We start from the raw sequence: 26,872 nt of genomic DNA on the forward strand, positions 1-26,872 counted from the left end.
ATGTACATGTATGTACTGAGTGCAATATAACAAAATCTATTTCAAGCTGTGAACTACTACTAGCAGCTATCCATTCATCATCCTGTAACATACCGTGGAGCCGGAATATTGATATTTTTGTTGCTATAAATAGCTAAATGACAACACAATATTTTATTTTTAGTGATATACCCCCTGAACTAAAACCACATAGAATCAGTTATTTCGTACGACTTATTTTTGTTGGGGACATAAGATAATGTAACGGTTATTAAGCCTTTGCTCGAAATATATTGCCACCGTGCATACCCTCTCAGACCTCACGGTCCCAACATGACAAAGTCCAGCATAGGGCGACTATTAAAGCCACAATACAGCACTTAATAAACACTTTGGTTGTGTTAGCTAACTATGCGTACGAGATCTACTTAGAAGCAAAGATAGAAGCACTGTGTAACAATCTGTCTTTTCTATTAAAAGACCTTCGTTGTGTCAGGTAGATCTAAATAAACCTTTTAACTTATGAATTATCGCAGCATTTTTCAAACTGATGGGTGGACAGACGGAGGCGACCCGTAAGTCCCCTCAGGTAAATAAATAATAACAAGTCACTCACAGGAGCAGAAAACCACAATGTATTAATATATTATTGACAACGTAAGATTTCTTTAAAGAAAACTAATGCCATGTCAGATCTTTAAAAGTTTTCCGTACATAAATGCTGCATTGTGGCAGACGGAAAAAAACCCGACTAGTACATTCTTGATAGGGGACCACAAGAAAATGCTACAAACACGTATCTTGTAATGTACGCAAAGAAGATTTCAAAAGCTTTTCTACACAATTGTTATCAATTTTAAAGGGCTGAAAGTCTTTTTGAATAAGCAGAAAAATACAAAGCAATAGTTGTATATCGGTGTATTTGTAACTAACAAATGTTTTTGAACAGGTTGCTCACAAGACAACTAGTTACCATAGTAACCATGTATGATTTATCCCTTTAATCTGTATGTTCGGATTTCTGTCGACCGCCGCCATACACTAACATGGCAATAGCTTGACAAATGTATGACGTCAGACCAAGGATATTTGGACCCTGAAATATACAGACAGATACTCAGTAATTAACTAAACATCAACAGTCACGTGGTCAAAATACACTAAATAATCGGCGTTTTATAACAGGTTCATATTTTTCTGTAAACGTTAATATTTCCTCCATTGGATTTATCTAGATGACATTTGAGCCGCACGATGAGAAAACCAACATAATGCATCTGCGACCAGCATGGATCCAGACCAGCCTGTGCATCCACGCTGTCTGGTCAGGATCCATGCTGTTCGCTAACGGTTTCTCTAATTGCAATAGGCTCTGAAAGCGAACAGCATAGACCCTGACCAGACTGCGCGAATGCGATGCGCAGTCTGGTCTGGATCCATGCTGGTCGCAAATGCATTATGTTGGTTTTCTCATGGTGCGGCTCATTTTTATTTGGATACAAAAAATTTATATTTACCAAACAAATGCTGTTACAGCTATTTTTGGTGACGTGAGAATTTACATGTACATATCATTATCTCTCACGGACAGATAACGACTAACTCTTGTTTATATAATTATAGCATATTGATGGTAATTTCGCGCAATTCCTTGTGAAACAGTAAATTAATGTCACAATAATGCCAACAGGATAACCCACGAAAATACATATTCTTATAGTTTTACACAAGACACCACGGTAAAATTTTGTGTCATGTACTTCCGCTGGGAAAGTATGTTTAAATGGATTCAGTGCCTTGGAAACCTACAAGAACAATGATAAATGCAAGCAAAACTAAATGGTAGATAGACGTCAAAAATCTTTAACTTTCTTAACATGCAAAGAAACTAGAATGGTGTCAACACTGTTTGCCCCCCTCCCCCAAAGGTGTCAGTGTCACCATTGTTTGCCTCTCCAGCCCCAAACTGTCAACACCGTTTGCCCTCCTCCCCCAGGGGTCAATGTTGTTTGCACCCCAAGGTGTCAACACTGTTTGCCCCCATTCCCCGGTGTCAACATTGTTTACCCCCCCCCCTCACCCACCTCCCCACAGGTGTCAACATTGTTTGCACCCCACCCCCAACTGACAGGGGTTGAATAATAAAATAAGCATGAGAAAAAACGTCAAGCATGAAACTGCTAACATATTGCAGTTGTAAACCATGTTTCATCTGAATTGAATAGAAAATGTAACGGGTCTTCAGGTCAAAAAAGGTAATATGTATGTTTCACTTCATGCTAATGATGCATAGCAAGTTTCATCTCAATTACATAGAAACTGTAGCTCAGAGGTTGAATCAAACTGCACGTTTTAGGTTGAAATGGGTTAGTACATTTTCCCGTTCATGACCATAGTTACCTAGGGGTGGGGTTTAACATGTACAGTGTATTTTGTTATATTTCTGGTCTGGTGCCAGTGAACAGGGTTGTCCCTCATGCGAATAAAACGATTTTTGAACTTTAATTTGACAGCTGGCATCAATCGCGAAAATTCTATTGCAAACAAAATGACCACGGTGTACAGTACTAACCTTCAATGTAATTAGTACTTTACAAATCTAAAACAAGGAAAGTATTATAGTTGTGCATTTTATCGCTGACAATTATCATTATTTTACATTCATTTGCATTAGTTTACGAATAATGTGCGCAATTAATACGTTACATCAACATTTACGTCAAAATGCAGCCAAATAAAGCAACGTTAAGAACCGGAGGTTGTGAAAGGGGAACGCGTTAATTAATTCTATCAAGTTAAAGGAAGTCCCGAATTCGTACAACCGGCATCCTGAATACCAATTGGAAAGTGGACGTGATATATCGTCGTTTTTATGAACCATTGGAATAGTTTCATGATGATTCATGACTCGTCTTCTACATTTGTCAGAACTCGCATTAAACTGCCATTGTGGTGTTAATTCGAACGATTTGATCGTTGTTTTTATCAATGCATGTATTTCATTCTATTGAAGTTAATGCATGCATGTCAATAATGAAATAACTAAGTTAGTTAAGTCGTGTTTCAATTAGCATGTGATTAACTGTCTAAATTATTCTAGTAAAATGCGCCAGATTACTGTTAGCACGTACGTTAGAATAGATAAATACCCACTTCGAGTAAGGGAGGTCGTGGGTATGATCTCCGGCCGCGTCATATCAAAGGACGTGACAAATGGTACCAGTAACTCCCTTTCTTGACGCTCAGGATTAAAAGATGTACCTGTCAGCGTATCAGCTAGTATGACTGAAGTTATTGTCAGCATGTACGCTAGCATGATCGTGTTCATTGTCCATGTAAGCTTATATGGACGATGTTACTGTAAGCATGTAAGCTAGTATAAACGATGTAAGCTAGTAAAGAAGATGTATAACTGGAAGCGTGTAAGCTTCTCTGAACGATGTTAGTGTTACCATGCACGCTTCTGTGAACGATGTACCTGTATGAAAGCTAGTGAAAACAATGTTACTGAAAGCATATAAGTTAATATGAATGGTACAGGGTAACTTTTTGTCTTAAAGCTAGATAATGACATAATCTGCACCCTACTAAATTTCTAAAATGGATTGGTCCATCATTCAATTCTGGCGGTACCGCTTGTTTATCAAAGGGGTGTTCACTGAAATTTTACTGACTGAATAGCGAACAGTGCTGACCATGATCAGCCTGCACGGAAATGCAGAATGATCTTGGTCTGCACTGGTCGCAAAGGCAGAATCAATTGCCGCCAGCAGGCCAAAGGTTAAAATAAAATCGATGCCATATGAAATCCATATCTTTTAGCACAAGCTATAATTAAGAAATATAAATGAATCATTCATAAATTATGAAGAAAAAGAAGGAACGACACATGAATTGCTTAAACTGGAAAAATAATTATTAGAGTGCTATCTTTTAAAAGTCAAGGTGACAACCAATACTACAATAATTTCGTTAGCATGTACGGCTATTTTGTGTCGAAGTTAAGATGCTACAATGCATGGAATGGCCAAAATTACATTTTACCCTGTACGCCCATATTATGTAAGAGTCGTGATGCCACCTAACATCTTTCTAGCACATACGAATAGTTTATGTGAGAGTCATGTTAGCATGTATGGTCAATATTACATTTTGACATTTCAACAACATTCAAACTGGTGTCAGTATTCACTGAGTACAAAGATCACATATAAGCATATACAACTGTCAGTTTTACGTTTAAGCATGCACAGGCAATTTAAAAGTGGCGTTAGTATTATTTGCAAGTTTTTACATTCGAGCATGTACAGGCAATTCAAAAGAGCATGGTGTTAGTATTCTTTACCAGTTTTCACACTCGAGCATGTACGGCAATTTACAAGTGGCGTTAGTATTATTTGCCAGTTTTCACATTAGAGCATGTAAAGGCAATTCAAAAGTGGTGTTAGTATTCTTTGCCTGTTTTTACATTCGAGCATGTACAGGCAATTGAAAAGTGGCGTTAGTATTCTTTGCCAGTTTTTACATTCGAGCATGTACAGGCAATTCAAAAGAGCATGTCGTTAGTATTCTTTGCCAGTTTTTACATTCGAGCATGTACAGGCAATTGAAAAGTGGCGTTAGAATTCTTTGCCAGTTTTTACATTCGAGCATGTACAGGCAATTCAAAAGTGGCGTTAGAATTCTTTGCCTGTTTTTACATTCGAGCATGTACAGGCAATTGAAAAGTGGCGTTAGTATTCTTTGCCATTTAAAATTCGAGCATGTACAGGAATTCAAATAGAGCATGTTCATTATGTATATTGCATTTTAGATTCGAGCATGTACAGCAATTGAAAAGTGGTCTGTTAAGTACATTCTTTGCAGTTTTACTTCGAGCATGTACAGGCAATTAAAAGTGTGTTAGTATTCTTTGCCTGTTTTTACATTCGAGCATGTACAGGCAATTTAAAGTGGCGTTAGTATTATTTGCCAGTTTTTACATTAGAGTATGTAAAGGCAATTCAAAAGTGGTGTTAGTATTCTTTGCCTGTTTTTACATTCGAGCATGTACGGCAATTTGTAAGTGGTGTTAGTATTCTTTGCCTGTTTTTACATTCGAGCATGTACAGGCAATTGAAAAGTGGTGTTAGTATTCTTTGCCTGTTTTTACATTCGAGCATGTACGGCAATTTATAAGTGGCGTTAGTATTTTTGCCAGTTTTTACATTCGAGCATGTAACAGGCAATTCAAAAGAGCATGGCGTTAGTATTCTTTGCCAGTTTTTACATTCGAGCATGTACAGGCAATTGAAAAGTGGCGTTAGTATTCTTTGCCTGTTTTTACATTCGAGCATGTACAGGCAATTGAAAAGTGGTGTTAGTATTCTTTGCCTGTTTTTACATTCGAGCATGTACGGCAATTTGTAAGTGGCGTTAGTATTATTTGCCAGTTTTTACATTCGAGCATGTACAGGCAATTCAAAAGAGCATGTCGTTAGTATTCATTGCCAGTTTTTACATTCGAGCATGTACAGGCAATTTATAAGTGGCGTTAGTATTATTTGCCAGTTTTTACATTAGAGCATGTAAAGGCAATTCAAAAGTGGTGTTAGTATTCTTTGCCTGTTTTTACATTCGAGCATGTACGGCAATTTGTAAGTGGCGTTAGTATTCTTTGCCAGTTTTTACATTCGAGCATGTACAGGCAATTCAAAAGAGCATGTCGTTAGTATTCTTTGCCTGTTTTTACATTCGAGCATGTACAGGCAATTTAAAAGTGGCGTTAGAATTCTTTGCCAGTTTTTTACATTCGAGCATGTACAGGCAACTCAAAAGTGGTGTTAGTATTCTTTGCCTGTTTTTACATTCGATTTTATATATATATTTTGATGGCGACAAACGCCTGAAAAAAGATCCACTCGGCTATTCCCTAATAAGAACACAAATCCGAGAAATCTAGTGTAAAGACCACTTCTGAACACTTTAACATTGTCAATCTGTCATTTCTGGGGTTTCAGCCTCCTTAAAGCAAATACTTTATACAAGGAAAAGTACATACACTTCGAACAATGTTACTGGCATCAAACTCACAAATTGTCACATTATATGTGTGTATGTGAGTGCATCTGTCGAAGTTATGTTATATAGAATATCAATGAAATAATTCAACATATTTCATGTCAGCTTATGTTGACGCCTTAACGTTAGACATTTGTCAAATATATGTATACTTTAATTGTCGTATCATTTACATATTAAAATATCTAATATCAAATGACACTTTGGTTATATAAATCATACATATCGCTTTTGTAATCTTTTTCATTGCATCAAAACGTCATTTTCAATCATATTTATGTCATAATGAATGTAAATAAGGAAAATAAAGATACTTAAACCCATCATATTAACGATGATAAGAATTTTTGCTAAAGCATTTAACCCAGTACCCTATATAAAGAACGAAATTTAGAACCAAGCATATCTACAGACATGAGCATTTTCACAAAATCCATCCTCCGTTCGCGAGGGAAAAAATGGCGTGGATTTTTAGTCATCGGTGATATAAAAGTCAAAACTAATCGGCGCTGGAATTATGCAAGTTATTTTAGCCTACCACATGCGCTGTAATTCCAAATCCCCGAACTGAGAGCTTTAATTACAATGTACCCATCTATAGCTTATAAAAATAAACATACAGTTGTATAATCAATATGTTTCATGCCTTTTTTGTCCAAAGTGGGAGCTATTCGTAAGTTCCGCTAGATCACAGCCGTCAAAATTGTAATTATTTCAATTGATAGATCACTTTATTTTGAACTTATAAGGAAATGATTGAATATTTCAATCGCATGTGTAAAATTGAACACGTGCATCCGTTTGACAGCTAAATCTACACAAAAAGAATGAGATAAAAAGCTATAAATGACTTGTTTACAACATGGGGTATTTGAATGATTGCACCTTGTGGCGCTGTTCAAGTATGAGTATAACACAGCTTTCTGTTTCCTGTTCATTTCGGACATTGTGTGAATTACAAGGATGTCTGTGTTTCCGTGGTACCAGTTTTCGGACTGTGTGTAAGTTACAAGGATGTTTTTTGTTCCCGTGGTACCAGTTTTCGGACAATGTATCAATTACAAAGACGTTTAGTACAAAACCAGCGGCTAAATGGCGCACATGTCAGCAAGTCCAAAATATATACGGTGTGAACATGGTCATGTGTGATAATGAAACAGAAAAGAGCTTTACAAATCGCCCAGGTCAAATACAAGTAGTATCAAAATCGCATGATGAATTCTACTAACTTTACTCTTCAGTTCCCATTTTTTCTTCGTTAGCATTTAGTATAAATTCAGTTATCAACCGTCTGAAAAAGTAAAGACATGGCATTTAAAGAGTATTTTCCCTCTCATTTTTCTTATTGTTCATCTCACCACAAACCTTTTCGGATTCGCAGGAACTGCCAGAATTGTGATTGATTAAAAACAAAGACCCACGCTCACTGCATTCCTCATTTGAAATATGCACCGTAAATGGTTTTTAAATAGTCATTACACTGAAATAATAATAACTGTAGGTGTTAATACGTTCGTTTGAGCGACAACAGTTGTTAAAATCATATAAAATGATGCATCTATTTTATCTGTGACGGAAATCTAAAGGTTTTTGCATGACTTCCAAGACGTTTTATAAGGAAATGTCTTTGATTGAGATAGATGAGGTTATTTTAGGTTATTTGTGGGGGTGCACATATCCAATTATAGTAATATCTGGTGAATAAAAGTTACGTTCTGACGTAAGACCTTTTAGCTCATCCAAAGTGCTCAATGTTTGTTGCGTAATTATACGCATATTTATAGGACTTTGACGCAATAAAAATTATAAGTCAGCCTAAAAAAGCAACATCTCTTTCATCATAGTCTCAATACATTATTGTGGCCCCCACAAACATCGATCGTTCATCTATATATACCGGTGTGCGTCATTTCATGAAAAGGTGCACGTGCATAGCCAACCTGTACTCAGTACGTATAGCTGATAGGTGGTATCTCAGAACAGGTACACAAAAAGAAAAATGACGAATTCTATTGCTGTGGTTTCGACAGCAACTCAGCTTAATAATGGATAACCCGGAAATACGAACATCCTTATGGAAATAGAGAACTATCAGGCGGTTGACGTTAAGAGTATATGAGCCGTGCCATGAGAAAACCAACATAGTGGGTTTGCGACCAGCATGGATCCAGACCAGCCTGCGCATCCGCGCAGTCTGGTCAGGCTCCATGCTGTTCGCTTTTAAATCCTATTGGAATTGGAGAAACTGTTAGCGAACAGCATGGATCCTGACCAGACTGCGCGGATGCGCAGGCTGGTCTGGATCCATGCTGGTCGCAAACCCACTATGTTGGTTTTCTCATGGCACGGCTCATATTCATTTAATATGTGATCTTGCAAATCAAAACCAAGGCATGAAAAACACTTTAAATGAAAATAATTATTTCCGTTTTAAAAACAAGACTATTCCGAATTTCTAAAACTGCCCCGTCTTGCTTGAATCCCAGTAAGAGCAACCAATACCAGTGTCTTAAATTATCAAATTTTGATATGTTCTGCACTTTTTTGTGAACGTAAAAGTCACAAACACAACACTGATGCTATTTTATGCAATTCACATAGAATCTATATCTATATTATTGACTGAAGCTAAATATTAAATACAGGGGAAGCAATCATTATCGGGATACATGTTTTCGTATTGGGTTAATAGCCCTTGCTGTGCACGTAACTTACGTATATATAGAAGTCTTTGAGAAGGACCCCATACGTTGCCCACGCACCACAACACAAAGAACCCGGTATCATCATCGTCAGGGTAAGACTATCGGTGTTCTTTTTCTCTATACATTCCTTCTGTAAAATACAAGCATTCGTAATTTTAACACACTCTATGAAAATATAATGTGTGTCATCATGTAAAATATGACAAATCAACAACACGTTGTGAAGAATTATAAATCGCTGATTTATTACATGCATAGAATGTCCCTTGTTTTACTTGAGAATAATCATCACATTTATAATTAATCAACATACACTATACTCGAGGAGTCTTCAAGAACCGAAATTTCGAATATAATTATAACCCGATGGTCGCATTCCGTTCACCTCTCTTTACAGTGCCGGGAACTGGTGCTATAGAGGTTAACATTTTGATCGCTCTTCCCGTACGTCATGGGTTCAAGCCCCTCTAGGATTACTGAAGTACCCTGCCAGTACCCTGTCAGGTGGTACCAGCACTGTTTTAGTTCCAGGCAGCAGACTCTAAGCCAACTGTCCTCGACCTCAGTTTCGTGTCAGGTCATATCAAGCTTATTGTTGAAAGACTGAAAACCTTGACACGAATAGCAGTTTTCCCTATCTTCAAAGCAAAAAATGGTAAGATCAAAGACCTTACACTTGTAATAATGTAAGAAGAACTTACAAATTGTAATAATGGTGTAAGAAGAACTTACAACTTGTAATAATGGTGTAAGAAGAACTTACGACAGGTAATAATGTAAGAAGAACTTACAACTTGTAATAATGATGTAAGAAGAACTTACAACTTGTAATAATGTAAGAAGAACTTACAACTTGCAATAATGGTGTAAGAAGAACTTACAAAACTTGTAATAATGGTGTAAGAAGTACTTACAACTTGTAATAATGGTGTAAGAAGCAGTACTGATGAACAGAATAACAAAATCATTCCTATAGTATCCATTACATAGTCTTGATTCGCAAGTCTGGTAACATAGAAATATGTTCCAAATACAAAAAACGAACATCCTAGCAACTGTGACACTGGAAGACTCTGAAAATACAAAAAATAATGTTAAGTTTTTCTTCATACATAACCTGAAAGTCGTGAGATCTGAAAAGCTAAATAATTAAAAATTCGCTGTTGAAACAGATAAGGCGTCGGCCGCTCATGATCAACAACAATTCCACCTTGAAAAATACAGATCGGACTCGCTTACTACTTAACGAGATTTCTTTACTATCAAGCTATATTCTATATAAATCTGAAACGATTCTTTGCCGTCGATCAGTAAGGTACCTACAAGATGATTTGTCAAATGAAACGGCCTTAAAACTGGTCTTTTTTTGTTTGTTTTATCTTATAAACAAATTTCATGGTTTTTTTTTCTCAGTAAATAAAGGTGTATCATATATCTTAATAGATTGTATAAAATTTAAATGCATGAGGTATGACTCCCATTTTAAGATTCATACTGCTGCCACACGTCCATAAACGTCCAGGAAGACTGTAAGTTTACAAAGTAACATGAAAACTTCACACTAACCTTGCTTTGTGAAGAATATATGAAAGCACCTATGTAGAAAACGTTGCAGAATGTGGCAAACAGGTTGATTTCTATCACCGTCTTGTTATCCACCAATATACCATACCCTATCGCCATTACGGAGCTGTACCCGAAAAAAATAGTTAACAGTCATGATTGAAAATTTTCGATTACTGTATAACAAATACCCACCAGATATGCATATTTCTAAATGGGTAGATTTGACGGAAGAAGTGTCCCAGTGAAAAATCAAAGCACTAAAAGTGCTGAATGCGGCGGGCTTAAATAGAAGACAAGCTAGTGGAGAACTGAAATATAATGGAAGATTATATTTTAAAATTCCGCTTTCTCAAAACAGTGAGATTTTGAATTTTAATTATAATTTGCATCTAGAATATACACATATCATTCAATACATATTTTTCTCAGCGAATCACATTTGTACCACGTGCCTGTTCAATATATCCATTATATATTCCGTATTTGACTAGACAAAAATTTTATTCTAATCTACATGTTAGCAAAACGATAAAAGCCATTGACCGATGAAAGTATCCGCATGAATATCAGCTTCATGCAATGTTACATACATCGGTTCATGACCGTTTGATTGTCTTTTTTACCGAGAATAAAACGCATAGAATAACAAGAAAATAATGGCCAATGGATGCTCACCAAAATAAGATTATTGCATATTAAAAGAAACAAGAGGGCCATGATGGCCCTATATCACTCATCAGAGTTAATCTGACCTACTGACCTAGTTTTTGACCTCACGTGATCACACATGACCCATTTTCAAACTTGACCTAGAGATTATCAAGACAAACATTCTGACTAAGTTTCAAAAGGATTGGGTTACAACTGTGGCCTCTAGCTTTTCTTTTGATTTGACCGGTTGACCTAGTTTTTGACCCCACATTACCCAGATTAGAACTTGACCTATAAGTCATCAAGACAAACATGCTGACCAATTCTTATGAGTTTCAAACTTAAACTGTGGGGGTTAACAAGATTTTATTTTGATTGTGTCTAATGACCTAGTTTTTTATTCTAACTGATCCAGTTTCAAACGTGACCTAGAGACCATCTATACATACATTCTGACAAAGATTCATAAAGATTGGGTTACAACTGTGGCCTCTAGAGTGTTAACAAGCTTTTCCTTTGATTTGACCGTGTGACCTAGTTTTTAATCCCACATGACCCAGATTCAAACTTGACCTAGAGGACATCAAGACAAACACTTTAACCAATTCTCATGAATTTCCAACTTAAACTGTGGACTCTAGAGTGTTTACAAGATTTTCCTTTGATCTGGCCTTCTGACCTAGTCTTTGACCATACATGATCCAGTTTCGAACTTGACCAAGAAATCTTCAAGACAAACATTCTGACAAAGTTTCATAAAGATCGGGTAACAAATGTGGCCTCTAGAGTGTTAAAAAGGCAAATGTTGACGGATGACGCATGTCGCACGACGGACGCCGCCGGACAATGACTGGTCACAATAGCTTACCTTGAGCACTTCGTGCTCTGGTGAGTTAAAAAGTGGAATTCACTGACTGGGCACATATAGTTTTAAAAAATACTCATGTTGAATAATGAAATATTAAAACCCCATAACATGGAGATAAAATGCGCACCACTTCTTGTTGCCAAGAAATATCCTGACTAGAATGGCGCTATAGTTCATTAAAGTTGAACTATCAAAGGGCAGTAACTCAGTGATAATCATCAGACCGGAACATGAAGATAATATGCAACTTCTGATGAAGTTTCTATGGTATCCAGCAACTCAGGACAAAAAAAAGGTACTATAGTGTACTAAAGTTGAATAATCAAAGGGCAATAACTCAGTAAATCATCTGACTGGAACGCACAATTCCTCTTGGCAGTGAAGCTTCCTGTATGAAGTTACTATAAATTCCAGCCTGTGGTTGCTGAGGTTTATCCTAGACAAGAAATGGTATTATAGTAAACTAAGCTGAATAACCAAAGGGCAGTAAGTCGGTGAAAAATCATCTGACTGGAACATGAAGAAATATGTACATTTCCTCTAGGGAGAAAATCTGATAAAATATTGATGAATTCTAGGTAATGGAATTTTTGTATACTATGTTATGTAATCACAGGACAATAACTTTGAAAAATCATCCGATCAGAATACGAAGATAATATCATTTAACAAGAGAATTAAAGAAACAAAACTTTTTAGTTGATGAAAAATGGCTGTATTTTACTGGCACATATACTGTACCAATGCGCATGACCGTCGGGAGGCGGTGGTACGATGGTGATAACGCGATGGCATCATCTTAGCACCCACTTATCAATAAGCATCAGTAGCTTTATGGAATAACGCTATCAGCTTATCGTGTTTTCTAATTTTTGTAGTGATTCCTAGTGAATTCTTTAAAAACTTAATTACTGCCAAACTTTATGTCATGGACACACATTTGTTTTTACTGCTTTTTGGTACGGAAACTAGCCTGGGAATCCAGCCTGACAATTTCTAACATTTTTCTACCTGCAAATTGACAGCCTGAGGAAACCTGTTTTCAGACTGCAGCGCCACCTGTATTACACTCGAAATATGCGGATGTTTGATAAAGAACGATAACCTCGAAAAGTAATAATCCATGGCTACAAATAGAAACGGAATTCTCACGGAAAAGACAGATCGGAATCGTGTACTTCCGAAAGTTTCCGGACATTTCCGGGCCATAGACAAATTTCAGTTTGTACCTGCCATAGTTTTTTCCAGCAAGTTGTTCTTTAAATTATGTCAGTTTAAACCTAAATTTGCGTCATAGCTGCCAAGATGTTATATTAATTCAGACCTAGTAATCTACGAAATTTGGAAACTCCTTCAGATTTCCCGTTGATAATATCAGAAACTTAATGGATGCCAATTAACACTAATTAGCGAAGATTAAGTGGCATCTTTAGGTATGATTTCCTCTGATAAAGCACAAATATTATCAATGGCTTCCCAGGCTTATTGAATGCATTGTCTACTTAATCCTGAAATGATCGTTCAGTCACCTAACATAACAAGTTAAAGGTTTAAACAATAACAAAACTGATAAGCGCTTCCAGTCAACAATATTGTCCATGTTGTAGAATAGCTATAGAAATCTAGATCTACTGGTAACTTACTATAAATCATTCTCTTTCTACAAGGTATCTAGTATTGATAATAGTAATTGAAATCTTCTGCAAAGCATCATAAATTAATGACTTTCCATATCCAGAGGGTCAAATTACTAATGTATCTCCATCATTTATTTTTTCTAACACATTCAACTTTTTGGGTTTAAGGATACTGAATTGTGTATTACTTTGATTTTTTTACAGAAATATCTAATGCTTTTGTAAATTCCATCTGGCAGCCGACAAAAAAGGATCCAAAACAAAAGGAAGCTCTGTGTGACGTTTGCATCGATATATACACACAGCCAATCAGCGATTGCTATCTTTCACTAATTTCATACCTGGATCGTCCTAGTTCTTGGGTTGTAACAGTCGTTAATATGTAGTATTTAACGCTTGGAATAGTCTATCACAAACACAAGATGGCGTCACAAACAACAATAATTAAAGAATTCCGGTATTACCTATTAAAACAAAAAATATCATTCACCTAGATTTTGCTTTTTATTCTTAGTAAAATGCAAGAAGGTGGGATAATATACAAACTTCATCAAATGCATTTTTACGTGTAATAACAATGAATATGTGGACTATTTTGTCACAGTGTGTTGTTTGGTTTTGTCCAATGTCATTCCGCGAAGTCAAATAGTTCTGTTCTTGAACTGGTTTGACGGCTTTATTACTGTATAAAACAGGTTTACCTTACAAGATATAAATACTTTAAAAATCATCACGCAGTTAACACTAACCCTTCTTCTCATTAAACTATTTGTTTTACAAGTATTATTACGCTTCAATTTGATGTGTTATTCGGATTGTCTCCAATTTTCGATCTTCCGCGTGAGAACACACCTTGAAACAGCGAATGTTAACTAAGCGGCAGAGGCCGCAAGCGCCCCGCCGCAAAAAGGCATCGGCGATATCGGAGGTAAAGGCCTCCAAGCCCGTCTCTTTATATTAAAGATGCTAGAGTTTGTTTGGCAAGCAGCAGACTGCAGTTTTCAAGTAAATTAACTGATATCGATAAATGTCAGAGGTGGCGGTTCGAGTGGGAAAGAGAGGGAGCAGAGACAATTATCCGTTTTTACGTGTTAAACACATTTTCATCTTTTATTTTAGATGGCTTTTTTTACATACGACAGTTTTCTACAATTCTGTCTCTGTAATTTAGTACATAATCATACTTACTAGGCCATGAACACACAGATAGGTATTAACTTACTTGAGAAGACGGTGTATGAAAAAAGTGTCCGCTTACTTGACACAACCTGCGAGAAAGAATGGGTAGGGAACACCCGTGGTAACCTTGGTCCGTAGCATCCTTATACACGATGGACTGAAAAGACAAGAACATTACGTTAAAAGCCAATACATGTATTACCAATTCACCTTTCTAGAAATATAATTATGATTCTGAGTAAAAAATCGCTGCTATAGTATTTGTAAAGATGAAAACATCACATTCTGTACAGTTTGTGAGTGTTGGGCACTCTTCAGTATATCTACAGAAGTTAGACACGCACTTACAATGAACAATGTTTTGAACTGTCGACCATAAGACTGGCCGGTTGAGCTTTGCACACATTGTACTTACATGCCAGCTACTATCATAACATATGTGATGATCTGAGTGAACGCCTCCACTGCTGTAAACAGGTCCATTATGGTGATAGCTGTTCGAAACTAGGGTAATAATATGCCTGTTTGGGAACTAGGATTGCTGTTTGTCGGTATCGAAACTAGGGCACCATGGACAAGCACAGTAGTGTTGTATGTCTGTACACTGAAATAAAAGAAGAAAAAATACTCAACTGTATAACTGGAGGACATGTAGGTGTGGTGGGCTCTCCCCGAGACATTTTCAAATTCTGAAAGACGAAATGCTGCATTTAGATCCAAACAGTTGAACAGTATTCACTAAGTATACTAACGTGGATAATTCGAGCAAAGGTAGAGGTGATGGTTGGAGGTTCTGCACGAGAAATTTTAAAATGCTTCAAGACAAAACAGGGTATATTACTGATCACTTTGGGACGTTGGTCGAAAAGATGAAAAGTACACACTACCTGTCTGGATTATTCGAGTACATGCAGGGGTGGTCGAGTGTCCTCCTCGGGATATTTTGAAATTTTACACCTAACAAATACTAGTAGAGATTACAAAGTTGTTTTCAAACTGACTGTGATTTATGTGCAAATGTACACGCTACTATAGCGAGAACATGCAAGAAACAAGAGCTGTCACTATTGGTGACAAATGCCCCCGAAGTAGGTCCAAGAATGCTACAGTTGTATGCGCAAAAATCACATATCGTTTTGTGACCTTGACCTAAGAGGCCTCGGTCACAAGTGTGACACATCTTCTCTATATGGTTAACATTTGTATCAAATTATTTCCAAATCCCTTAATAAATGGCAGAGTTATGGACCAGACAAGAAACACCTTTGACTTCTAAGTGTGACATTGACCTTGGAGCTAGGGGTCTGGATCTTGCACACGACATTTCATCTCATTATAGGGAATATTTAGGCCAAGTAATTTCAAAATCCCTTCATCATTGGCAGAGTTATGGACCGGACACGAAACATACCCTGTTAACCTTTGACTTATAAGTGTGACCTTGACCTTGGAGCTAGGGGTCTGGGTCTTGCGCATGACAGGTCGTCTCATTATGGTAAACATTTATGCCAAGTTGTTTCAAAATCCCTTCATGGATGGCAGAGTTATGGACCGGAGACGAAACAGACCGTGTTAACCTTTGACCTCTAAGTAAGACCTTGACCTTGGAGCTAGGGGTCTTGGTCTTGTACATGATACGTCGTCTCATTATGGTGAACATTTATGCCAAGTTATTTCAAAATCCCTTTATGGATGGAAGAGTTACAGCCCGGACAATAATTCACCGGAAGCACAGGCTCACGCACGCACGCACGGACAGTGCGATTTTAATATGCCCACCTTCGGGGGCATAAAAATAAGTGACCATTTATCAGAGTTACCGTTACTACAACTCACTACCCTAAGTGTATAAATCACGGCCCGCTTAGCTCATTGAGAGCGCAGATCTACGGATCGCGGGGTCGCGAGTTCGATCCCCGGGCGGGGTGTATTTTCTCCGTGACGATTTGATAAACGACATTGTGTCTGATATCATTCGTCCTCCACCTCTGATTCATGTGGAGAAGTTGGCAGTTACTTGCGGAGAACAGGTTTGTACTGGTACAGAATCCAGGAACACTGGTTAGGTTAACTGCCTGCCGTTGAAAATACCCGCGCTCGTGCGAATCGTGACACCGTGAGCGCGTAGCGTCCGAGTTGTTACCGCACGACCGCGGGTATTTTAAATCCATCGATCTAGGAGGTTAGCAACTGACAACGTTCATCATATTTATTTGTAGTTTTAATCAATTTATTTATTAATAAGTCTTTCCTTCCTTTCCCCAGTCAGGAAAAAAAAGATTGTGGGAATTTCTTTAACTTCAGGAGGTAAACTGTAATACGTAAAATGATAATAAATAGTTTATGAAAGTTCTGCTTATTAAGCCAAATTGAATGTAAATGCATTTATGTTAGCCGATTATTTGTTGGGAGTTTTTCTCTGTTTGATTTTACAGAAAAACAAACAACGCACCAGTATGGCCTCTGTCCCGCTCTCCCTAACTTCAATATTTCACATTCTGGAAAATTCACATTCATAATGAAGTGATTTAACAAATATGCATCCGAAATTATCTGTTTACCTGAATGAAAAGTCCGCAAATTTGTTTCATAGTTGTTTTTTTTTTTTTTTATCTTTTAATGCAAACCTTCACACTTTGGTTGCGTGTTTATTAAACATTTTTCATCTTCTTCTCCTCCTGATTACAATAATAATAATTATTATTTATTATTATTATTTGATGCCACATTGTATTTTGTATATTAGATACATGTGTTAAGCTTTGCACACGATGACAAATGTTTATAAATAAGTATATGTATGCTATGTGTACTTCCTGTTTAGTCTCATTTCCAGTATACAAATAGAAAACGATAACAAAATTATCGGAAAAGTCGATTATGTCTATATTGGTAATTCAGGGTTAACTTTATGGTAAACTGGTAAACTAGGGTTTTCTTTATCAAAAGTAGTACAACTTTTTTGTCACGGATAATGGTTTCACTAATCGATTCGTAACATTTAACATGTTTTTGTTACAAATACCGTGCGAGAGTAGTATTAATGGATCGCGATAATTTAATTTTAACGGTACTCGGTAAAATCCAAAAATAGGTAAAGCAGGTGTGTTATCCGATAAGTGGTGTTAATTTGTATATTGTAGTATTCTTAACTCTAAATACGATCCTTTATTCCAAAACAGATTTATAGTCTAGTGGATAGTGTGTCGGACATCTATTCTTTTTATGTTTGTATGGTGTAGGCTCGAGCCCTTCTTTTTTTAAGCCCTTCTTTTTTTAAATGATTTTTACTTATTCTATTTTGCAGGTTTTTGTTTATATCGTATTTTGTATTTTTTCTTTCATTCTTTTTACTTATGTATTTGTTTAATTATTATTGCAATGTATATAGATTCAATGTCTATTCTAATAAGAGATCCTCTGAAAAATGTCAATAAGTACTCAGTATAAGTGCACGAGAAAATCATGATATAAATAGTTTTACCGTGATGAATTCCTTCTCCAGATAAAAACATGCTGGAAAAATAAAAAAAAAACAAAAGGAGCTCGTCCTGTATTCGAACCAGCACCGTAAGCTTACAAAGCATACGTGTTAACCACTAGACCACGCCGCAGCTTGCATTGGTTTTGCGATATAAGATATTTGTCATATAATGTGTCCACCTGATTCGATATTTCATTGTTATGGGTTAATCCGGTATTAGTAAATAAAGGCCACAGTTATCGCGTTTTGTTAATACCTCAAGCTTATTGTAGATGAAAACATGACGATCGTAACTCATAGGTCAAAATATAAAATATATATAAATAAGTCTAACATGGCCTTAAATAAACATAACAAATATTTTCACGTGCTAAGGTATGGTATGATACTTATGCACGTGCTCAGGTATGGTATGATACCTGACGTGCGCAGGTATGGTATGTAGGTATTAATCTGGGTTACTAACCCGCGTAGAACAAAAGAGCAGTAACGTGTAGAAGAAATGTGGAGTACTTACACGTGAGCATCATGTATACGGCCTACGTAAGTACAAAAGTCGGGTCCAAAAGTCTGTTAGTTACAAATAAAACACTAAGGTAGCTCCTACTACAAAACATGCGTTGCGTTCTCAAGGCTAACACGAAACCATTACATAATCATAATGAAAACAAGAACTGGCATTAAACTTTTCCCAGAGTATAGAACTTTTAACGAGTAGATCTAGAAAAGGGAACTGTCTACTGAGTAATGTTTATGTTTATGCTGCAACTTGCCACAATTATATTAGATCTAAAATGATTCAAAACCAAACACCAGCTACGTCCCTTCTGTGTGCCAATTAGTATAAACAATTATTATATTTGGAAATTTAACAAATGATAAAGATCATTTACAAAGCTGACAGAATAAAACCATACCTTAGAATTTAGTAGTTGTATATATCCGTGTAAACCGATGTTTTATATACATGTATGACCTACACTTGTACTTTTTGCTGGGCTAAAAATAGATCTATATACATGAGCGGCACAAGACAGTGTGCTTTTACCCCGTAACCCCGGCCTGCTATATCTACCGATTTTGAAAAAAATGTATAATCGGCATGATAAAGCATAATCTATATGGAAGGTTATTGTATATGATAGAATAGAAACCCAAGGACGTATCATATACGGCCTACCTGGATGAATTTGAATATGAGCAGCATAGCCGAGAGGGGGTCTCTTTCACCCGGCGTTAGGATTGTGGCGCCTCCCCTTGAAATTTCAAATATACGTTTTCTAGAAAATATTTACTTTCGTATGGGAAATATATATCAGTGATTTTTTGATAAAACCCGATACATCCGCAATGTATACTACATGTATGGGTAGACGCATTTATCAAAAACTTGCCAAAATGCGGATGTAGGAGTCATGCATGATATTTAAACATTACGATGATTTCAAAAACGATAACTACAAAACTAGAATACCCTTACACAATCCAATCGACTCTCTCTCTCTCTCTCTCTCTCTCTCTCTCTCTCTCTCTTTCAATACCCTTACACAATCCAATCGAGACTTTCTCTCTCTCTCTCTCTCCCTCCCTCTCTCTCTCTTATCTGCCCCATACTCGCAGCATCGCTGTTTGGCTTATAGTTACGCTGCTCGTCTATCTGGCGTAGGCCTAAAGTTCAAAATCGTCCAGGTACGCCCCTGGAAAATGTTGGAAAGTATTCGGCTAGAGATGATATATTTTCTTTGTCACATGAATAAGTGTGTGTGTGTGAATATTAGATTTAATTTGTATATAGCTGCCAACGGTAGCCCATATGAGCGACTCCTCTAGAAGACTGTTAGTAATTTTTAATGATACAGTTAGTATCAGCTAGGTGTAAAGCTCCCATAAACGGGACTCTTGGAGGAGCTGGTGCTCGAAGCCAAGTCTGAATGCCACTTGTATTTCAGAGACTCAGAACGTTGAAGAATCACAGTTAGGTGTTCGTACAGTAGCCATCAACAGTAACAGTAGATATATAGTTATGTTCAAAATAACACTGGGTCATTCTAGGATACATTTAATTGCACATGAAACGAGAAAGGGACCCAGCACTTTATTTGAAGATTCTCTAAAATGTGATTGCATAGGGCGTGAATGGAACGTCATTTTGGGGGTTGGGGTGGGGGTAATTTTCGTTAGTGTAACTTAATGCATGACTTCTGCAAAAACATTTTAACAGAAATTTAATAAATGCGTCTACCCATTCATTGCAAATGTTTCGAGTTTCTCACGCGAAACGTAACTTTTTTTCCTAGTCAGCATATGTTTATGACAAATATTTTGTTAAACTGCTTTTTATACAGTAACTACCGGTTCCCCGACACCAGGACAGCCTGACGGAAAGGTACATTTTCAGCATTACGCAATTCTCTGCCGTATGATGTGATACTGCCTGAAAAATAGGACATATCCACCTACTCTGCATCAAATAAAAAGTGAAAATGTACCGCTGAAAGGGTTCCTGTATGCTGCACTTCCTTTTTGATAATGACTAGTCACTTTGTAAAACAAGATGATCATGATGACCCTATACGCACCTGTTAAACCTTGCCTTGGAATCATCAAGATAAACATTCTGACCAAGTTTCATGAAAAAGCTTTTCCTTAGATTTGAGTGGTGACCTAGTTTTTGACCCCACATGACCAAGTTTCGAACATTGCCTAGCAATCATCAAGATAAACATTTTTACCAAGTTTCATGAAGATAGGGTCACAAATATGGCCTCTAGTGTGTTAACAACCTTTTCCATTGATTTGAGCGGGTGACCTAGTTTTTGACCCCACATAACCCAGTTTGAACATCAAGAGGGCCGCCAAGCGGGGCAATATACGCCCGAAGGGTTACATTAGAGGATGGAGCAAAATTTAAAGAACTTGCCTGTTGAAGCCCAAAGGACAGGAAGAAGAAAGAGAAGAAATTTAAAAAAAAATTCAAAGTCCACAAAAAAATCCTTACCTGGTAAAGTTGTCAGAATACATCTAAAAATTGGATGTTGTACCACAGAAAAGTGGTCTCGGTTTTTCCCTACTGCCAATAATAACAAGAGCTCGTCGAACACGAAATGCCCCCCCTTGATGCATTCAGTAATTGCACAAGGAACAGAAATTATAAGCTCACTGTAAACAAAAGTTCTACTGTTCTGGTCCAATCTGACCTTGACCTTTAACCTATTTACCTAACAAGAGATCACAGAGTGACCTTGGTTTCTGACCATTGAGCCATATTTTATGTTCCAAATTTTAAGACTAGCTCAAGATCAAAATCAAGGTTAAATTTCATTTCGGTACAAAACACTGTGCATGTGGTCCAAATATGAAAACTGTGGCTTGATAAGTGTGAAAGTAGGCGACTAGATCATTTTCAAGGTCAAAGTTCATTTCGGTAGACAGAACTATGCATGTGCTTCAAATTTGGAGGCTGTAGCTTGAGAAATGTGGAAGTAGATACTAGGTAAAAATCAATGTCAAATTTCAGTTCAGAACACAAAAATATGTATGCAGCCCAAATTTGAAGTCTGTAGCTTCAGAAATGTCAAAGTAGGTCAATAGGTCAATCTCAAGATCAAAGTTCATTTTGGTACACAAATCTATGCATGCAGTCCAAATTTGAAGGCTGTAGCTTGAGAAATGTGAAAGTAGGTCACTAGGTCAATATCAAGGTCAAATTTTATTTCGAAACACAAAACTATGCATGTGGTTCAAATTTGAAGCCTGTACCTTCAAAAATGTGGAAGAAGGTCACTAGGTCAATAACAAGGTCAAACTTTGTTTCAGTATACAAAGCTATGCATGTGATCCAAATTTGAAGGCTGTAGCTTGAGAAATGTGAAAGTAGGTCACTAGGTCAAAATGAAGGTCAAATTTTATTTCAGAACACAAAACTATGCATGTGGTCCAAATTTGAAGGCTGTAGCTACAGAAATGTGAAAGTAGGTCACTAGGTCAAGATCAAGGTCAACTCACATCAAGGTTCATCTTGCCACTAAAAACAATACATGTGATCCAAATTTTAATGATGTAGGTTGTAGACATGAGGATTCTAAGCTTTTCCCTATATAAGTCTATATGAACCATGTGACCCCCGAGGTTGGGACATATTTGATCCTGGCGGGATAATTTGAACAAACTTGGTAGAGAACCACTAGATTTTGCTATATACCAAATATCAAAGCCCTAGGCCCTGTTGTTTTAGACCAGAAGATCAGAAACCGTTTAACTGTTTCTGGCAAATGTGACCTTGACCTTTGACCTAATGACCTTAAAATCAATAGGGGTCATCTACTGGTCATGACCTACCTCACTATCAATTTTCTTGACAACAGGCCTGAGCGTTCTTGAGTTATTGCCTGGAAACCATTTTATTGTTCCTGGTCACTGTGACCTTGAACTTTGACACACTGACCTCAAAATCAATAGGGGTCATCTGCTGGTCATGACCAACCTCCCTATCAACATTCATGATCCTAGGCCGAAGCGTTCTTCAGTTATCATCCGGAAACCGTTTTACTGTTCAGGGTCACTGTGACCTTGACCTTTGACATACTGAGGTCAAAAACAATAGGGGTCATCTGCTGGTCATGACCAACCTCCCTATCAACATTCATGATCCTAGGCCGAAGCGTTCTTCAGTTATCATCCGGAAACCGTTTTACTAATCAGGGTCACTGTGACCTTGACCTTTGACATACAGATCTCAAAATCAATAGGGGTCATCTGCTGGTGATGACCAACCTCCCTATCAACATTCATGATTCTAGGCCCAAGCTTTCTTGAGTTATCTGCAAAACAATATATCCCTCCTTCTTCAAAGTGGGGGCATAAAAAAGTTTCAAAATAAGCTATTTATAGTAACAAAAAAGGGAAGTAATTCAATAAAAAATTACTGTAAGAGAACAACAAGAGGACCATGATGGTCCTGAATCGCTCACCTGTCCCAACATGACCCAGTTTTGAACTGAGTATGATGTCGTTTTTTATGCCCCCTTCGAAGGAGGGGTATATTGTTTTGCAGATGTCGGTCGGTCGGAATGTAGACCAATCCGTTTCCGGATGATAACTCAAGAACGCTTAGGCCTAGGATCAGGTCAGTATGTTAAAGATCAAGGTCACAGTGACCCTGAACAGTAAAACGGTTTCCGAATGATAACTCAAGAACGCTTAGGCCTAGGGTCACGAAAGTTGATAGGGAGGTTGGTCATGACCAGCAGATGACCCCTATTGATTTTGAGGTCAGTATGTCAAAGGTCAAGGTCACAGTGACCAGGAACAGTAAAATGGTTTCCAGGCAATAACTCTAGAACGCTTGGGCCTAGTGTCAGGAAAATTGATAGTTAGGTTGGCCATGACCAGCAAATGACCCCTATTGATTTTGATCATTAGGTCAAAGGTCAAGGTAACATTGGCCAGGAACAGTTAAAACAGTTTCTGATCTTCTTGTCCAAAACCATAGGGCCTAGGGCTTTGATATTTGGTATGTAGCAAAATCTAGTGGTCCTCTACCAAGATTGTTCTGATTATTTCCCTGGGGTCAAATATGGCGCCACCCCGGGGGTCACATGGTTTATATAGACTTATATAGGAAAAAACTTTGAAAAACCTCTTGTCCAAAACCACAGGGCCTAGGGCTTTCATATTTTGTATATGACATCATCTAGTGGTCCTCTACTAAGATTGTTCAAATTATACCCCTAGGATCAAATACGGCTCCGCCCTGGGGTCACATGGTTTACATAGACTTATATAGGGAAAAACTTTGAAAATCTTCTTGTCCAAACCACGAAGACTATGGCTTTGATATTTTGTAATGTAGCATCATTTAGTGGTTCTCTACAAAGTTTGTTCAAATTATCCCTCTAGGGTCAAACACGGCACTGCCCCAGCGGTCATATGGTTCATATAGACTTATATAGGGAAAAACTTGGAACCTTCATGTCCATAACTTACATCATTCAAATTTGGACCACATGTATAGTTTTTAGAGTGCCAAGATGAACCTTGACATGAGTTGACCTTGATCTTGACCTAGTGACCTACTTTCACATTTCTGTAGCTACAGCCTTCAAATTTGGACCACATACATAGGTTTGTGTTCTGAAAAAAACTTTGACCTCGTTATTGACCTAGTGACCTACTTTCACATTTTTTAAGGTAAGGCTTTAAATTTGGACCACATGCATAATTTTTTGTTCCAAAATAAAATTTGACCTTGCTTTTGACCTAGTGACCTACTTTCACATTTCTCAAGCTACAGCCTTCAAATTTGAACCACAAGCATAGTTTTGTGTACCGAAATGAACTTTGATCTTGAGATTGACATAGTGACCTAATTTCACATTTCTGAAGCTACAGGCTTCAAATTTGGACCGCTTGCATATTTTTGTGTTCTGAATTGAAATTTGACATTGATTTTTACCTATTACCTACTTTCACATTTTTCAAGCTACAGCCTTCAAATTTGAAGCACATGCATAGTTCTGTCTACCGAAATGAACTTTGACCTAGAAATTGATCTAGTACCTGCTTTTACATTTCTCAAGCCACAGCTTTCAAATTTGGACCACAAACATATTGTTTTGTACCGAAATGAAATTTGACATTGATTTTGACCTTGAGCTAGTCTTGAAATTTGGAACATTCAAAAATGGCTCAGTGGATGGCGCCAAGATCACTCTGTAATCTCTTATTAGGTTAAAGGTCAAGGTCAGATTAAACCAGAATGGTAGAACTTTTGTTTACAGTGAGCATATAATTTCTGTTCCTTGTGCAATTACTGAATGCATCAAGGGGGGCATTTCGTGTTCAACGAGCTCTTGTTATTATTTGACATAGTGACCTAGTTTTTGAGCTCATATATCCCAGTTGTGAACTTGACCTAGATATAATCAAGATAAAAATTCTGACCAATTTTCATGACGATCCATCAAAAAATATGGCCTCTAGAGAGGTCACAAGGTTTTTCTAATATTTGACCTGACCTAGTTTTTGAAGGCACGTGACCCAGTTTTGAACCTGACCTAGATTTCATCAAGGTGAACATTCTCACCAATTTTCATGAAGATCTCGTATAGAATATGGCCTCTAGAGAGGTCACAAGGTTTTTCTATTTTTATACCTACTGACCTAGTTTTTGACCGCACGTGATCCAGTTTCGAATTTGACCTAGATATCATCAATATGAACATTCAGACCAATTTTCATGAAGATCCATTGAAAAATATGGTCTCTAGAGAGGTCAAAAGGTTTTTCTTTTTTTAGACCTACCGACCTAGTTTTTGATCGCAGTTGACCCAGTTTCGTTCATGACCTAAATATCATCAAGATGAACATTCAGACCAACTTTCATACAGATCCCATGAAAAATATGGCCTCTAGAGAGGTCACAAGGTTTTTTTTATTATTTGACCTATTATTGACCTAGTTATTGAAGGCACGTGACCCAGTTTCAAATCTGACCTAGATATCATCAAGGTGAACATTCTCACCAATTTTCATGAAGATCCATTCTTAAGTATGGCCTCTAGAGAGGTCGCAAGGTTTTTTCCATTTTTAGACCTACTGACCTAGCTTTGGACCGCAGTTGGCCTAGTTTCAAACCTGACCTAGGTATCATCAAGATGAAAATTCAGACCAACTTTCATACAGATCCCATGAAAAATATGGCCTCTAGAGAGGTCACAATGTTTTCTTATTATTTGACCTACTGACCTAGTTTTTCAAGGCACGTGACCCAGTTTCAAACTTGACCTAGATATCATCAAGATGAACATTCTGACCAACTTTCATAAAGATCCCATGAAAAATGTGACCTCTATAGTGGTCACAAGCGAAAGTTTACGGATGGACGGACGACGGATGCTGTGCGATCACGAAAGCTCACCTTGTCACTTTGTGACATGCGAGCTAAAAAGGAATCTGCCAAATAAAAACAAGAGGGCCAAGATGGCCCTAGGTCGCTCACCTGAGAAACACACCATAACACAGCATATTAAACAGAGTAAACATGTTTGACCCAGTGATTTCATGGAAAAAAATATTCTGACCAATTATCATTAAAATTGGAGCAAAAATATTGAGTATAAGTAAATATTTTCTTCGATTTGACCTAGTGACCTAGTTTTTGATTCAAGATGACCCATATTCGAACTTGACCTAGATTTCATCAAGGCTATCATTCTGACAAAATTTCATGAAGATCAATTGAAAAATACAGCCTCTATCGCATACACAAGGTTTTTCTTTGATTTGACCTAGTGACCTACTTTTTGACCCAAGATGACCCATTTTCAAATTTGGCCTAGATTTCATTACGGTAATCATTTTGACATAATTTCAGGAAGATCAATTGAAAAATACAGCCTCTATCGCATACACAAGGTTTTTCTTTGATTTGACCTAGTAACCTAGTTTTTGACCCCAGATGACCCATTTTCGAATTTTGCCTAGATTTTATCAAGGTAATCATTCTGACCAAAATTCATGAAGATTAATTGAAAAATACAGCCTCTATCGCATACACAAGGTTTTTCTTTGATTTGACCTATTGACCTAGTTTTTGACCCCAGATGACCCATTTTCGAACTTGGCCTAGATTTTATCAAGGTAATCATTCTGACCAAAATTCATGAAGATTAGTTGAAAAATACAGCCTCTATCGCATACACAAGGTTTTTCTTTGATTTGATTTAATGACCTAGTTTTTGAC

At 37.2% G+C, this 26,872-nt stretch overlaps 1 protein-coding gene across 2 annotated transcripts; it reads right to left on the reverse strand.

Moving 5' to 3' along the window:
• Nucleotides 1-591: 591 nt before the first annotated feature.
• LOC123566482 (sugar transporter SWEET1-like) lies at nt 592-19,206 on the reverse strand. 2 transcript variants are annotated; one of them, XM_045360622.2, is made up of 7 exons: nt 19,047-19,206; nt 15,061-15,249; nt 14,725-14,802; nt 10,311-10,434; nt 9,659-9,817; nt 8,755-8,874; nt 592-1,075 (listed from the first exon to the last, which is right to left on the reverse strand). In XM_045360622.2, the coding sequence occupies exons 2-7, from the start codon at nt 15,126-15,128 to the stop codon at nt 980-982; spliced, it is 645 nt and encodes a 214-aa protein (XP_045216557.2). In that variant the 5' UTR covers nt 15,129-15,249; nt 19,047-19,206; the 3' UTR covers nt 592-979. The 2 variants fall into 2 exon arrangements, with proteins under 2 accessions (XP_045216557.2, XP_045216558.2); XM_045360623.2 differs by lacking the exon at nt 19,047-19,206 and adding an exon at nt 18,647-18,786.
• Between the last annotated feature and the right edge of the window lie 7,666 nt (nt 19,207-26,872).

Source organism: Mercenaria mercenaria, chromosome 8, assembly GCF_021730395.1.
Source record: "Mercenaria mercenaria strain notata chromosome 8, MADL_Memer_1, whole genome shotgun sequence".
In the NCBI taxonomy this organism is placed as follows: Eukaryota; Metazoa; Mollusca; class Bivalvia; order Venerida; family Veneridae; genus Mercenaria; species Mercenaria mercenaria.

What these genes read in the sequence shown, in the direction of transcription:
- LOC123566482 (XM_045360622.2), bottom strand. Translation starts at nt 15,128, where the DNA reads ATGGACCTGTTTACAGCAGTGGAGGCGTTCACTCAGATCATCACATAT. An exon ending in TATATTCTTCACAAAGCAAG is followed by an intron (nt 9,818 to 10,310) that starts GTTAGTGTGAAG and finishes TTGTATTTTCAG; the next exon opens with AGTCTTCCAGTGTCACAGTT. An exon ending in TTACACCATTATTACAAGTT is followed by an intron (nt 8,875 to 9,658) that starts GTAAGTACTTCT and finishes TGTATTTTACAG; the next exon opens with AAGGAATGTATAGAGAAAAA.